The sequence below is a fragment of the Excalfactoria chinensis genome, chromosome 1 (assembly GCF_039878825.1).
Source record: "Excalfactoria chinensis isolate bCotChi1 chromosome 1, bCotChi1.hap2, whole genome shotgun sequence".
Taxonomy (NCBI): Eukaryota; Metazoa; Chordata; class Aves; order Galliformes; family Phasianidae; genus Excalfactoria; species Excalfactoria chinensis.
Genome location: NC_092825.1, coordinates 135630864 through 135643987, shown reverse-complemented (window position 1 = coordinate 135643987; position 13124 = coordinate 135630864). Strand labels below are relative to the sequence as shown.

Sequence of the window (13124 nt, the reverse complement as noted above, 5' to 3'; positions counted from 1 at the left end):
CAAAGCAAGTGCTTTACCAAAAATCATTAAAATGAAAGCTCACTTCTAAAGAAAAACACATCTAATTAAGTAACAGTAGGAGGGGCAAATTAGAGATGAGAGTAGAAAGCTGTTGGAATTCTGTTTCAAAGCAGGTGGAATAACAATATCATTTAAATACGCACATACATACTTCAGAGCACATAGCTTTCCTGTTAGGGAAAAGACACTCACAAATACAATGTTAAGTATATTTTAATTTATTCTAAAAATGTGTGGGCGGGATCATTTGCATTTTATATGCTTGGGAAATGAATTCAAACCAGCAGCACTTAAAAATGTATCAAATGGTTTGCATAACATCTGATTACACTTATACACCTGTCTTCTACTGACAGAGCTTGCAATTTTTGCTTTTAATTCATATCAGAAGACTGAGACTATTTTACTAGATCTTCTTCTGAGGTGTGAAATGTAATAGAATGTTATAGATTTATTTATTTATTTATTTTTAAGTTGAAATCACAGCTTTTGCTGTAAAGACAGAGAAAAAGCAGATTCACCTAAGCAGCCAGTGGAGGTTAGAACAGAAAAAGTAGGTGTAACACATAAGCAACACATAAGCAGCTGCCCTCCACCAGACTGCAGATTTTACTTTGCCAAAAAAAAAAACCTTTATCCTTGCCCTGTATGAGGAAATAAGGTTGGGAGAGAGGGAAAGAAATGGAGAGCTGCCAGGAGTGGGGTGATGTCTGAGTGCTGCCTCCCAGCCAGAACCTGGAAACTACAGCCTTTAGCAGTGTTGTGTTCAGGCTCTTTAAAACAGTACTTGTTAAAACCGTATTTGTAAGAATCCCACCTGTTTCTGCTAAGGCTTCTAGTCTGTGCTGCAAATATAAGTTTCACAATAGCTGAATAGGAAATGAAAACAGCTAAACTTGTCCTCTTTCCTAGGATTTTTTTTTTTTTTGACTCTTCAGCTCTTCTATTGCTGCATTTTATACCTCCTGCCATAAAACAGGAGTTTATTATTTGATTTTCATATTGTTTGTAGTAAAGGTTAAAACAAACAATAAAACAAACAAATGCTAAATGGACATCAAAACAGTATGTCTTACAGACAAAATACGCTCCTCTATTCCAGGCTTGTTTATAGAAAATTGAACAGGTAGAATAGTAGAAATTGAACAAATTAATTGTTTGAAAGTTTCCCCACTAATAAGTATTAGGATTAATCTAAGCCATTCAAGAGATAGAAAAAAATATATATTTAAGGAAAACCAGACACTGTTCGTAGAACAGAAATTTAGTACACTTGTCTACAAAAAACACTTATCTTGAAGAATAAAATCCTGAAAGTATTTATGTTGAAATGTTCCAAGCTCTGAACTTCAAATAGATTTGGAAAAGAGTATTTCTAGCACTGGTTAATAAGTGCCAAAATAGAAATAGCACATGCAGCATTTCCTATTATGAATATAAGTTGAATTAATGTTATTTTATTAAGAAGCCAGGCTCCACTTTTATTTTTTTGCATAAAACAGAAGTGCTCACCATGAGCAGTTCATGGTCCAGGCTTTAATGTTAATAACTCAGTTCTGGCCTGGAGATTAAAATGAGTTCCAATATCTTCACTTCCAGGAAGTGAAAATATTGTCAAACCTGCAGGGGATAGCCTAAGAGGATCCGTTTTTTGTTGGTTTTATTCCAATGTCTTATTCCCAGGATCATCTTCTTGCTCATTCATGTTGTTTTTAGAATATGCTTAGAACTTGAGATAAAAAAAAAAAGCAAATATTTTTCACAATCCTCTTCCTATGACAACTGTTCAGAAGTTCAGATAGCTTCAATATGGTAAGTGTATTTTTTTTTTTTTTTAAGAACTTTAACATCTGGAACAAAGTACTTCTAAAGCTCTTTGGGGTTTGCTTGGGAAGTTGTTTAGTCTTGAATATGTAAAGATATTTGAATATGTAAAGCCATCACTTACCTTCTGACTAGAATTCTGGTTCTAAACTGCATAACTAAGCCAGAGCTTGTTTTTTTGAGATTTGAGGTGAATTCTCTATTTGAGGTCTTAGTGAATTCCTTCTATTTGCTAATCAGAAGTATGAGATATATTGCTATGATATGGCAAAGGATTGATTTTATACAGATGATTTTCCAGTTTATCAATAACGAGGTTTACTGGATTTTTTACAAATATGTGTATTTAAAGGTTGTTTTTTTATGGTGCTCTTCCTTTCAGAAACACTTGCCATATCTGATACTAAGAAAATACATTAAATCTAAGTATTATTGGAATATATTATAATAGACATTAAACTGAAGCGTATATTGGAAAATAGCCTATCTTAGCCTATGAATGAACTTGGCTAAGAAGTCCAAACATCCTAATTTTATCAGTCACTTTAAAGAAATTTCAGTCTGGCATACAGTCTTGCTGGAACTCAGTCAGAAATAAAAGAAAGTTTGATTTCTATAAATGCTGGAAAGTTACTTTCTCTTCAAAGGAACAAGGTTGTAAGTGTTATGTTTCAGAGCTATTTACTAGGGAGCTGTTTAGTCTATCACTTCTGTTCCTCGTTGAAATGAAGGAAAAGAAGACAAAGCCAGAGTGCCACTATCACCTGCATTAATCATTGCTTTCCACACAAGCCCCAGTAACAAGGAATACTAGCCTATAGAGCTTGCATTTCAAGTGCTTCTGTATTTTTCCTGGGGCCAGGCCAATTTTTACTCAGTGTTCATACAAACTGCAGTCATTCCCATCAACATGAAAGACAACAGAATGATAAAGCACTGAGGTTTACAACCCTCACTATTTGAGGGTTTGGTCTCTGGTGCTTTGTAAGTTTTTAAGAGATCACATTAAAAGTCTAAAGTATACCATAAATTAAAAAAAAATGAGTACCAACTCATCTTCCCTTAGAACAGGGAGATGCATAAAGTATAATGTTGTGCACTAAAAGGCTTGTGATTCTTCTGCCATTGTCACTGTCAGCCTTGTATGCAATACTGGTGGCAGCAGAGTCACCATGCAAAAAAATGCTGTCAGCTTTCAGAGAGGGAGACCATAGAATACTCTTAGAGCATCTTTATTTTAGTTGTTAACCCCTTTGGCTCCAAAGAAGGTCTGCGTAATTACTAAAGTCAAGAGAATTGCAGTAACTGTAAAGCTTGCAACCACGATCAACATCTTCAGAGAGCCATTCTCAGTGAATTTCTGCAGTGGTGATTCTATTCTTGGGTAAGGTGACAACTTGTAGTGCTCATTGAAGTATGCACTGTCAATTAAAAATACTGCAGTACTCTTCCTCCACTAAACTCAGGACTGAATAAATGCCTCTTTGCAATGTGCTGCTAAGGCTTTTGAGTTTACTGAAGCCAAGCTATTTTCAACACTATTCTGGCTGTGCTTAAGGACCATCCTGAAGACAAGCATTGGTCAAATGAAGACGATTTAGAAAGAGCTACAATAATTTTCAAAGCCAGAGTTCTACTTTTTTTTTTTTTTTTTTTTTTTTTAAATGTTAAATTCTTATGAATGTTATACTCTTGCTAGGCAACCATAGCAATTCAGCAGCCATGCATTGCCTGCAGGTGTTATACTTAAGCCTCAGCTCATTACCACTGACATTTTGTTGGAGGAAATTACCTTTCAAAAGGTTGTCAGACAGAGGAACTTGAACAAGTTAGCAAAGAATTCTTGGAATGCTTAAGGGAATAGTAATAAAAAAAAAATAAATTACATCCTAAAATGTGCTTGACATTCAGATTTTCCTATTTAGCTTATCTTGAAAAATAAGCAGATAGATAGTTGTTTCAGCATACTCACCTCAGCTAGGTAAAATTCGTCGTATTGTCTCTTGAAATTTTCTCCTTTGTAGTAGTTACTAGCAGCAACAATAACATCTACAGCGACCATGCTTAGTATGAACATATGAAACACTGATGACCTCATCATTTTCTGCAAAAGAACAAGTTTTTCGTCAAGATGAATCAAGCCACATGTATTATAAAGTTTTATTACACTGTCAAAACATAATAATCTATAATGATGTTTAATAATAATTATTTTTTTAACATGATTATAAGTTATTAGTCTTTAAAAACTTCTAATACATTACGTGAATCACAGAATCATGGAACAACCTGTGTTGAAAAGGAACTCAAAGATCATATAGTTTCAACCCCCCTGCCATGGGCAGGGTTACCAACCACCAGACCAGAACTTGTTTAAACATGACCTGTTGCTCACCAATGCAAGCAAACTGATTGCTGACATTAGCATTGGAGGCTACCTGGGCTGCTGTGATCCTGTAGTGGTGGAGTTCACTCTACGGAACAACACTGGACAGACAAAGAGTAAAGTCAGTATGCTAAATTTTAGGAAAGCTGAATTCTAGCTCTTCAAGGAGTTAGTCAACAAAATCCCCTGGGAAGCTGTCCTCAGGGACAAGGATGCAAAGCAGAACAGGCAGATATTTAAAGAAGCTTTCCTTAGGACATCCAAGAGCTCCTGGTCTGCCTTGCCCTGCTTCCTGTTTGTGTCTGAGTTTCATCAGCAACTACTTGCTCATGCATGTCATGTTTACTTGATTTCCTGAAATTGGGGATGGACTTCTATGAGCTTGGAAAAGATCCTAAAAAGATAGCCAGCTGCTCTAGACCTTCTTCTCTCAAAGACTATTTTGTAGGATTGTTCCAAACAGATACTAAAACAGGACAGTTTGTTCTCCAAGGTGGTGGTTCTGCGTTTGGTTTTGCTCCCTCTTGCAGGAATCATGAACTTTAGCATCTCATGGTCATGGCAACCAAGTCTGCCCCTTATCTCTCACAATCCAGCTAGTTCCTATTTGCTTATAAGAGGTCTGGACAGAAAACCTGCCCTCATCACATGTGTCAGGAAGTAACCATCGTGCTAAAATCTCCTGAACTGTTTGCTCCCTGCTGCGCTGTCCTTCCTGTAGGTACTGGGGAAGTTAAAATACCTCAGGAAAATCTGGGCCTGTGAATGTGAAGATGTTATAGTAGAATGCAAAAGTTAAGTAACATATCTTTAGATATGCAAACACGTGTTAACTCCTAGAAGACTTATACACATTTGTAAAATATTATCTATCTCAGTATTCTGGGAGCTGAGGTTGTAATGTTGACAAAGAAATCTCTACATTTACATTCTACAGTTAACCCTTCCAGGAGCTTAGGGTCTTGAACTGCACTTTAAAACTGTGTTTTTCTTTTTTTTTTTTTTTTTTTTTTTTTTTTTTGTTTTGTTTTGTCTTTGTTTTGTTTGTTTTTGTTTTTGTTTTTCCCCTTGTATGTGTTCAAATTAGAACACAGTACAATAAATATAACTGGCATTTAGTCAGGCTTTTGGTAAATACTTGTACCTGCCTACAGGAGCATTCATCTGTTGAATTCTCTGTTGAATTCCACTGAAATCAAAGCGGAGGGGAGAATATGCACACAGCTACATGCACACACATACACAGCCTCTTGCCTCAAAACATCTGGATTTAATATGTGATTCACTGTTAGCATTGCAGACACAATACAGTTCAACCCTACTCCTTCAGAATGGTTTCCTTTCAAACATAGTGGTACAACATTGTTATACATTCTCATCATGGAGGCTGAGGGGATAAAGCTTGACAGGCAGCAATTTACTTTAAAAGTCTGGGCTAATAACAATGCTTAAAGTGCAGTGAATCCACTAAAACTTAGTGGACAAATGCTCTCTTGCATTTATTTTTAATTCACATAGCAAGTTATCAGGATATAGTAATAAAAAGCATATTTTCAAATATGCAATTTTGTAAGTGGTGAGATTCCAGTAAGTAGCATCTTATCTGTTACTTTTCTATTTCACACAAGTTTGAAACAGACAGATAGTCTCTCTGCATATTTTACACTGTATTTTTAATAGTGTCAAAATTTTCTTCATAGTAATAAAGTATGCTGTCTTAATTGTGACAGGATTTGCTAAAATAAACTGCTGTGTAAGGGTGAAAAATTTACTTTTCTGTCCTATCACAAAAAAAAAAAACAAAAAAAAAAAAAAAAAAAAACCAACACACCAAAAACAACCAAAAAACTTATATGTATATATATATATATATATATATATGTATGTATGTATAAAACAAACAGGGAAGAAATATGGTACCAGAGGAAGAATAAAAATTAATAAGAAATCTTGGTATACACATATATATGTACACACATCCTTTCTCAATGCTGTCCATATCTTGGGGAACTCATACAAAAATTTTCCAGTGCTATATTTTATGCTGGAAAATAAAATGCAATAACATAAATAATACCCTACAGCACTATAATAAGCCCAGTACAATTCAGTGAAGCTTTTTGTCAGTTACTAACTGTTGCCTTCTCATCTCAGCTAACATGAAAGAAGACAATTTAGCTAATAGAGAGTATTATGTTTGCATAAGACAGTTCAACACTAAGATAATAATGATATAGTCCTTGTACTGCTTATGGATAGCTCAAATGGCCTGCAACATAGAAATATGCAGGCACATGCACAGCAAAAGCACTACACTGAGAAGACCCTAAAAAGAAACTCATTATTTTTAAATCCCAAGACTGGCTTATGGTTGCCAGACTGGCATCCTAAGGCTTCATATTTCAATACAACTCATTTGTGTCAAAGGTGAATATATCCACATTATATACAATCCCAGAGGATTAAAATAACTGGATTTAGATTAACTGTGTGACCTTTTATGACATCTTCATTATTGTGCTTGAAACACCGAATAGGTTACTTTCTTGTTTTTGTCTTTAGCATGGCAGAGTCTAGCTGCTCACCTGTCAGGAATGCCATGAATGACAAGCTGCGTTCCTGTTGGTCTTAGAGACAGACTGTAACATCCTCAGGAGATCAGTCACTCTGTTCTAGCACATACACCTACTGTGCCCAGCTTTCTCTCTGTTTTCACCTATCTTGTTCTTTCTGCATCACAGAATTTTAATTTGGACTTGTGCCCTTGAGATGGCTCATCCACACCTCCATGTTAATGTTTGACCGTAAGTGTTCATTATATCTCTACACATTCCTGCAAGACTTTTGGAATATGGTGTAGGAGAGAGCAGAATTTATCTCTCAGAAATTATCCAAGCTTTTAAAATCATTCTGGATCACCAGATCAGCAGTGTGTCATTTGGATTACAGCCCTTTTTCTTCAGAGAACACAGCCATGGAATGTTTCATTTTCAAACTCAAAGGAAGAGACATAATGCCAGGTTTAATTTACTGACTTTTTTTTTTTTTTTTTTTTTTTTTTATTCACACTGTAGATGTGTGATTCTTAAACTGTAGAAATAAGAAGAGAGAAATGTTCCAATGCTGCTGTCAGACAGATGCATGATGGGAAAATTGTGTCTAATACTAAATTGGATGTAAGATTAGCTGTGCTGAAGCAGTCTTAAGTGAAATGTCCTGGTGCTGCCATCAATCAACTGCAGCAGTGAAGAATTTCTCATATCTTCCTTGAGTCACTCCTAAAACTGGCATCTGGCTTCACGTAAGATGATGACTTCTAGTGTCCAGGACACTGTGGAGAATGTGGATGGCACAAAGCAGAAGGGATACAATGGCTCTAATAATCAGTGTAGAACAAATATGTGGCAAATCAGATTCCTTCTGTGTTTGGAAACACACAAGTACTTTGAGAATTTGCTTTGTGTGTAGACTGGAATTTCATGAAAACAGGAAAGTTTTCTAAAATCCTATTCATTGTTATCCATTAGAGATGTGGTTATTATGGCAGCAGCACTCTAAATGAAAAACTGTAACATCGTGGATTCACTCAAAAACTCAAGTAAGCAACAACACTGGAACTGCTGGCCAGAGAAAAACTACCTGGGTCACTTAATCTGACAGAACGTTACTGTGCATAGGTCTAAAGCAGTCCTTTGTCACTCCAGGAACAGAGTATTCTGCTCTAATACTACATCCAGCAGCTTCCTACATGGCAGAGGGAGGATGAGTGACTTAAATTGGCCTTTGCCAGTTCACTGCCTTGGAGAAAATTCACAGTAGCTGCCACCTTATACAACAAGATCAACATACACCCTGGGCCATGAAAGCAGTGCTCCATGTGAAAAGCAGTTATGATGAAAAACAGAATAATGACATAAGGTGGAAGTATGCATTCCTAATTCTAAAACCATTTTTAGGGCTTACTATTTATATCAAGTCTTTTCTTATTCCACCATCCTTTAGATGGGATTTTTATTTCAGGTCTATTATCAGGACTTTCCTTACCAAGAAAGCATTCAAACTTCTCGGGTCTGACTGTAACGGAAGGACATACGGGCTATTTTACCCTCATGTTACCAGCTCAAAACTAGCAAATCTGATAATGTTCAGTAACACAATGTGAAATTTTGAAAAAGATGTCCTAAAAGAGGGCAATGGTTTTAGTTCAGATCGACAGAAATTCAGACCCCAATTGACAATAATTAACTCTTATTGATGGCCTAGTTAAAAGAATTCTGATGATGAAGTGGCCTAAAGAATAAAAAAAAAAATATTGACAAAACCCTGAAGTTTATTAGTACTGAGAAAGTCATGGAGAAAATTTGATATACAGAAAAGTTCTGCTTATTTCACCACTTAGTGTGTGAAAAGCTCAGAGTACATAATTGTCAGACTGGCAGGAGCAGCTCTTAAAAGATCCAGATCAATTAATGAGCAGAGTAAATATCATTTAACTAAAATAACTCTCTATATGGGTTAACAGCTTTTCTCCTAAATTTGTTACTCTTGAATTTTGTATCCATCAACGGGAAAAGTAAGTTTGTAACTTTTTGTATTTTATATATACTTGGCATTGTGGATAATTTGTACTCATATCTAGGCATGTCTTCTCAGGTATCTAGACTAGCTTTTGATTTGTACAAGCTATTCACATGTGTATGAAAGAGATGATATTTTTACATACTCATCACAATCAAAAAAGTTATGCTACTACAACCTTCTTTGCTTATTGGCCTGTTGCAGACTAGATCACCCCAATGCACTGACACGAAGGCAACCTGACTTCTAACTCAACTGCGTGCAATGCATCACAATGACTAGTTGCTAGTGACCTTTCTAACTGTACTGTAAGTCTTATGGTACCTGATGCTTTCTCAGAGCCTATCACAGAAGACAAAACCTTTGTTTAGAAAAGCTAACAACGAATGACTCAAGTGCATTAAAACAGTATACAAAGCACTAAGACAAATTAAAAATTAAAAGGAATTATCATAAGTTCACATTTTCTTTTTCTTTTAATGGGTTTTATACAATAGGGATAAGTTATGTTGAACGTGCCAAATTCTTAGCACTAAAAAAGTAACATGGAAAATGGTCATTCAAGATGCTAGCCAGTATTGGTTTGATTATGGAAGCAGGAGACATAGCATGACTCCAAGTTTGTAGTAAGGTAACAAGACAACAAGACTAACAAGGCAACAAGGATAGAAATAGTAAAGAAAACTTGACTTCTAGGATTCTGTGCAACATGACTTTGAAGAGTTGTTGAGGAAAAGATTCATTCCTGGGCTAAAGAACAGACAAGGCCTTTGATCCTGTTCAGGTTTATTATACTCTTGGTCCTTATTTAATCCTTTTTTTTTTTTTTTTTTTTTCCCTTCTTTTTCTTACAAAGTGCTTGATAATACCTTGTATATGAAAGGAGCTTTAGAAAATCACATTCTATACACTGCTAATCACAGATAATTCATAGCATGAATAGGATAAATTTGATTTCATCTTGTTGGCTAATGGCCATCTAGGCAAATACAAAATTGTGAAATTGCTGGAAATTTTCCCTTTTGTTTGCAGAACACTGTAGAACATTTAACAAGCCTGTAACTAATTTTCTACAAACCATTTTGCTTTCAACATACTTTATGGCTGCCTGACAAAGATATACTTGCAAGAAAAAATTAGCAGATCTGAATATTTCTGAGAATTATTAAGAATTAACCACAAATTTTAAGGGAGCAGGCTTCTACTATCATATATTGATGCAGTTATATATCAGTGTGGGGCACTACAAAACACTGTCAATCTAGGATAGCATTTGTATTTGGGAGAAATTGCCATATGAGAGACAAACTCAAGTAATGCAATTTTAATGAGGAAATAAGGTGAAGTGTGAGTTTGTTGTGCACTGACAGAGATGGTATTTAGATAGTGTAAAGAAAGCAAATAGCCTCAGTAGCCTCAGCTCAGATGTTCTGGTGAAGGCAGGGAGGCAGTGCCTCCTTCCAAGCTGCTCATCAAGTGAAATAAGAGTTGAACAATTTCTCACTAGTTTTGGAAATGGAAACAGTTCCTTTGGCATCCTTTTATTTTTCTGTAGGCAGCGTACTTCTCAGGGCCATGATGTAGTAGAGATGGATATGAAAACACTTTAAGATCCATGGTTCAATGGAAAATAATCACTTTTACAACATGGAGATACTTTGTTCCCAGTTGCTGGAGATATTCAAGGAAGCACAACCCTCCCCCCCAAAAAATCTGAGTTATTGCAGGTTTTAGAATATGCATAGAATCATAGAAGAGCTTGGGTTGGAAGTGCCAGCACCTCACCACTCTCATAGTAAAGAACTTCCCCTAATATCCAACCTAAATCTTCTCTCCTTCAACTTAAAACCATTTCCCCTTGTCCTGCTATTATCTACCCTTCTACAGAGTTGGCTCCCCTCCTGTTTATAGGCTCCCTTCTGGTACTGGAAGGTTGCAATGAGGTCAACCCACAGCCTTTTCTTCTCCAGGCTGAACAAGCCCAGCTCCCTAAGACTGTCTTTGTAGGAATGTGCTCCAGCCCTCCAATCACCTTTGTGGCCCTCCTCTGGACCCTCTTCAACAGCTCCCTGTCTTTGTTGTATTGGGGGCCTCAGAGCTGGACACAGTACTGCATATGGGGCCTCATGAGGGCAGAGTGGAGAGGAACTATAACCTCCCTGTGATATGCCATTGGAAACCTTTCCCTAAATGCTACATTTCTGGCTGCTGCAGTGGTGACAGTACCCTGGGAGAAAGAACACAAATAGAAAACTGTCCTACCTTGAAAAGTATTGTACATGCTTCACTCTAATATGCTTCTTTTTCCACCTTCTGCTTAATCTGATTAGTCAGTAAAACTCAAGGCAGAGACTGCATCTATGTGTTTTTATATGGTTATTACTTTTTGGCCTCAAAATAGGCTGCAAATGGAAGCATCACTGAATAATGGAAAAATACTAGAACATGCAAATATGACATAGCAGAAGATGCAAACGTACTCCAATAACCAAGCACGTGCCTGCTTTTCATGCTATCAAGATATCTTCTTTAAAACAACAAATATCACTTTCAAATTATTTGTAGCTAAAATCACACAGAAATTAGCGTGTGCCAAGGACTATGTTCCTGTCTTTTTTTTTTTTTTTTAATAGGAAATTTTGATGAAAATAAAAATCTACTTAAAAAAAAGTGAACAGAATTCCAATCAAACGAACAAAGTAAAATCAGTAAATCAGAAGAATGAGAAACTATACACTTGGGAAATGAGTGGCAATAATAAAGGAAAGCTTACTGAAGAGAAAATATGTAAGGCACAACTTTTACGAGTAAACAGACTAATGGCAAAAATGTCAGACATCCTGCATTGTTACTTTGCATTCTATAATAACAGAATAAAGAGCTACAGATGTGCTCCCACTAGCAGTAGCCACTTTTCTCCTTCCACAAACTTCTAGGACAGTCAATCAGAGCAATGGTGACTCTTCTGTCCTAAAAATCCATGAAATAATGGCTTTCTTGAAACTAAATGAACCTCCTCCTCCTCACTAGTTTATAAATCAGCTAGCACTGATATGTTATTTTCTTTGTAAAACATGCGGAGGAAGTAAGCTGCCTTTCAATGTCTGCAATCTGACTTAAAGAAATGGAGAGCAGCAGCTGCAACATAAAAGAAGCCTAAAAATACTACTTAAATTGTTCATGACAACAACAGTGCAGGAAGATTCTTACCTTCCCTCAAATTTTAGAACTCTTAGGAAATATATCATCACCTCAGCAGTAATTTTCTTAAAGCTACGTATAATAAGATGCAAAATAATATAATTTCAATACAAATGTACCTCTTTATTTTTTTTATTTTTATTTTTTCTAAACATTGCAAAACAAGTCAGCACATGCAATGAGACAAAATAATTACTGTATAAAAACTGAAATGAAGCAGGCTAAAGTAATTTTTGAACTATTTCTAGAGAGCTCACCTAAGCTGTAGGGATGAAGAGTCCTTACTCCTTACCAAGATATAACTAATTCCTTATCTGCCCTACACGGATCAAGTACTTGATAATATAAAATAAAGCCTACAACTTTCTCCTTCACAGTAAAAAATACTTTATATTTCCAAATTATAACCGATCTCCCAGCAGCAACCTAGTATCTGAACTACTTTAAAACCAGAGTGGTAAATGCACTTATCATCAGGTACAGGAACTGGTAAATACCCAAACTAATATTCTCACCTGTTGCATTAGGGATTAATACACCATATATATACATAAATGCTTTAAAAAATACATACACATATCTGTCTATACATATACAGAGACTGCACACCAAATTCTAGCTGATTTTTGATGTTGTGCTCTGTTGGTCAGATTATTATGGATGTGTTTCACATTCTCAATCTACATTTTCAATTTTTTTTATCTGAAACCTCAATCTACTTCAGAATCTGCATTACAACATTGTATTTAGGTATTGTTTCTGAATCCTCAAGATATTACCTTCTATTTTATGTGTGTCAGCGTTTTCTTATTTTTCTGTCTTTTTATTTTGAAAAACTGTTACCACAAAAGAATAAATGTACTTAGTAACGTCCTGCTTACTGTACAGCAGGACAGTTCCACATTTGAGACTAATTCTGTCTGCCATTACTTAAAAGCTGTACTGTGTATGAACTGTGACACATTTATACATTGATCTCTCCTCCAGAAATATGTTAACTATAATCCTGACAAGTAATTGATTATTATGCATGCTTCAACTTTCTGCCAAATTGAAGGGAAGGTGATGGAGTAGGTAAGGAATTTGGAACCCATTTGCACTGTAGTTTCTTTCT

At 35.8% G+C, this 13124-nt stretch overlaps 1 protein-coding gene across 4 annotated transcripts in view; it reads right to left on the bottom strand.

Moving 5' to 3' along the window:
* NALCN (sodium leak channel, non-selective) overlaps positions 1-13124 on the bottom strand; it is a 204643-nt gene that overhangs the window by 90346 nt on the left and 101173 nt on the right. For all 4 annotated transcript variants that reach the window (XM_072346553.1, XM_072346568.1, XM_072346562.1 and 1 more), the window contains one exon: positions 3818-3949. In XM_072346553.1, the coding sequence (XP_072202654.1) occupies positions 3818-3949 (132 nt within the window). The remainder of the gene's footprint in view (positions 1-3817; positions 3950-13124) is intronic.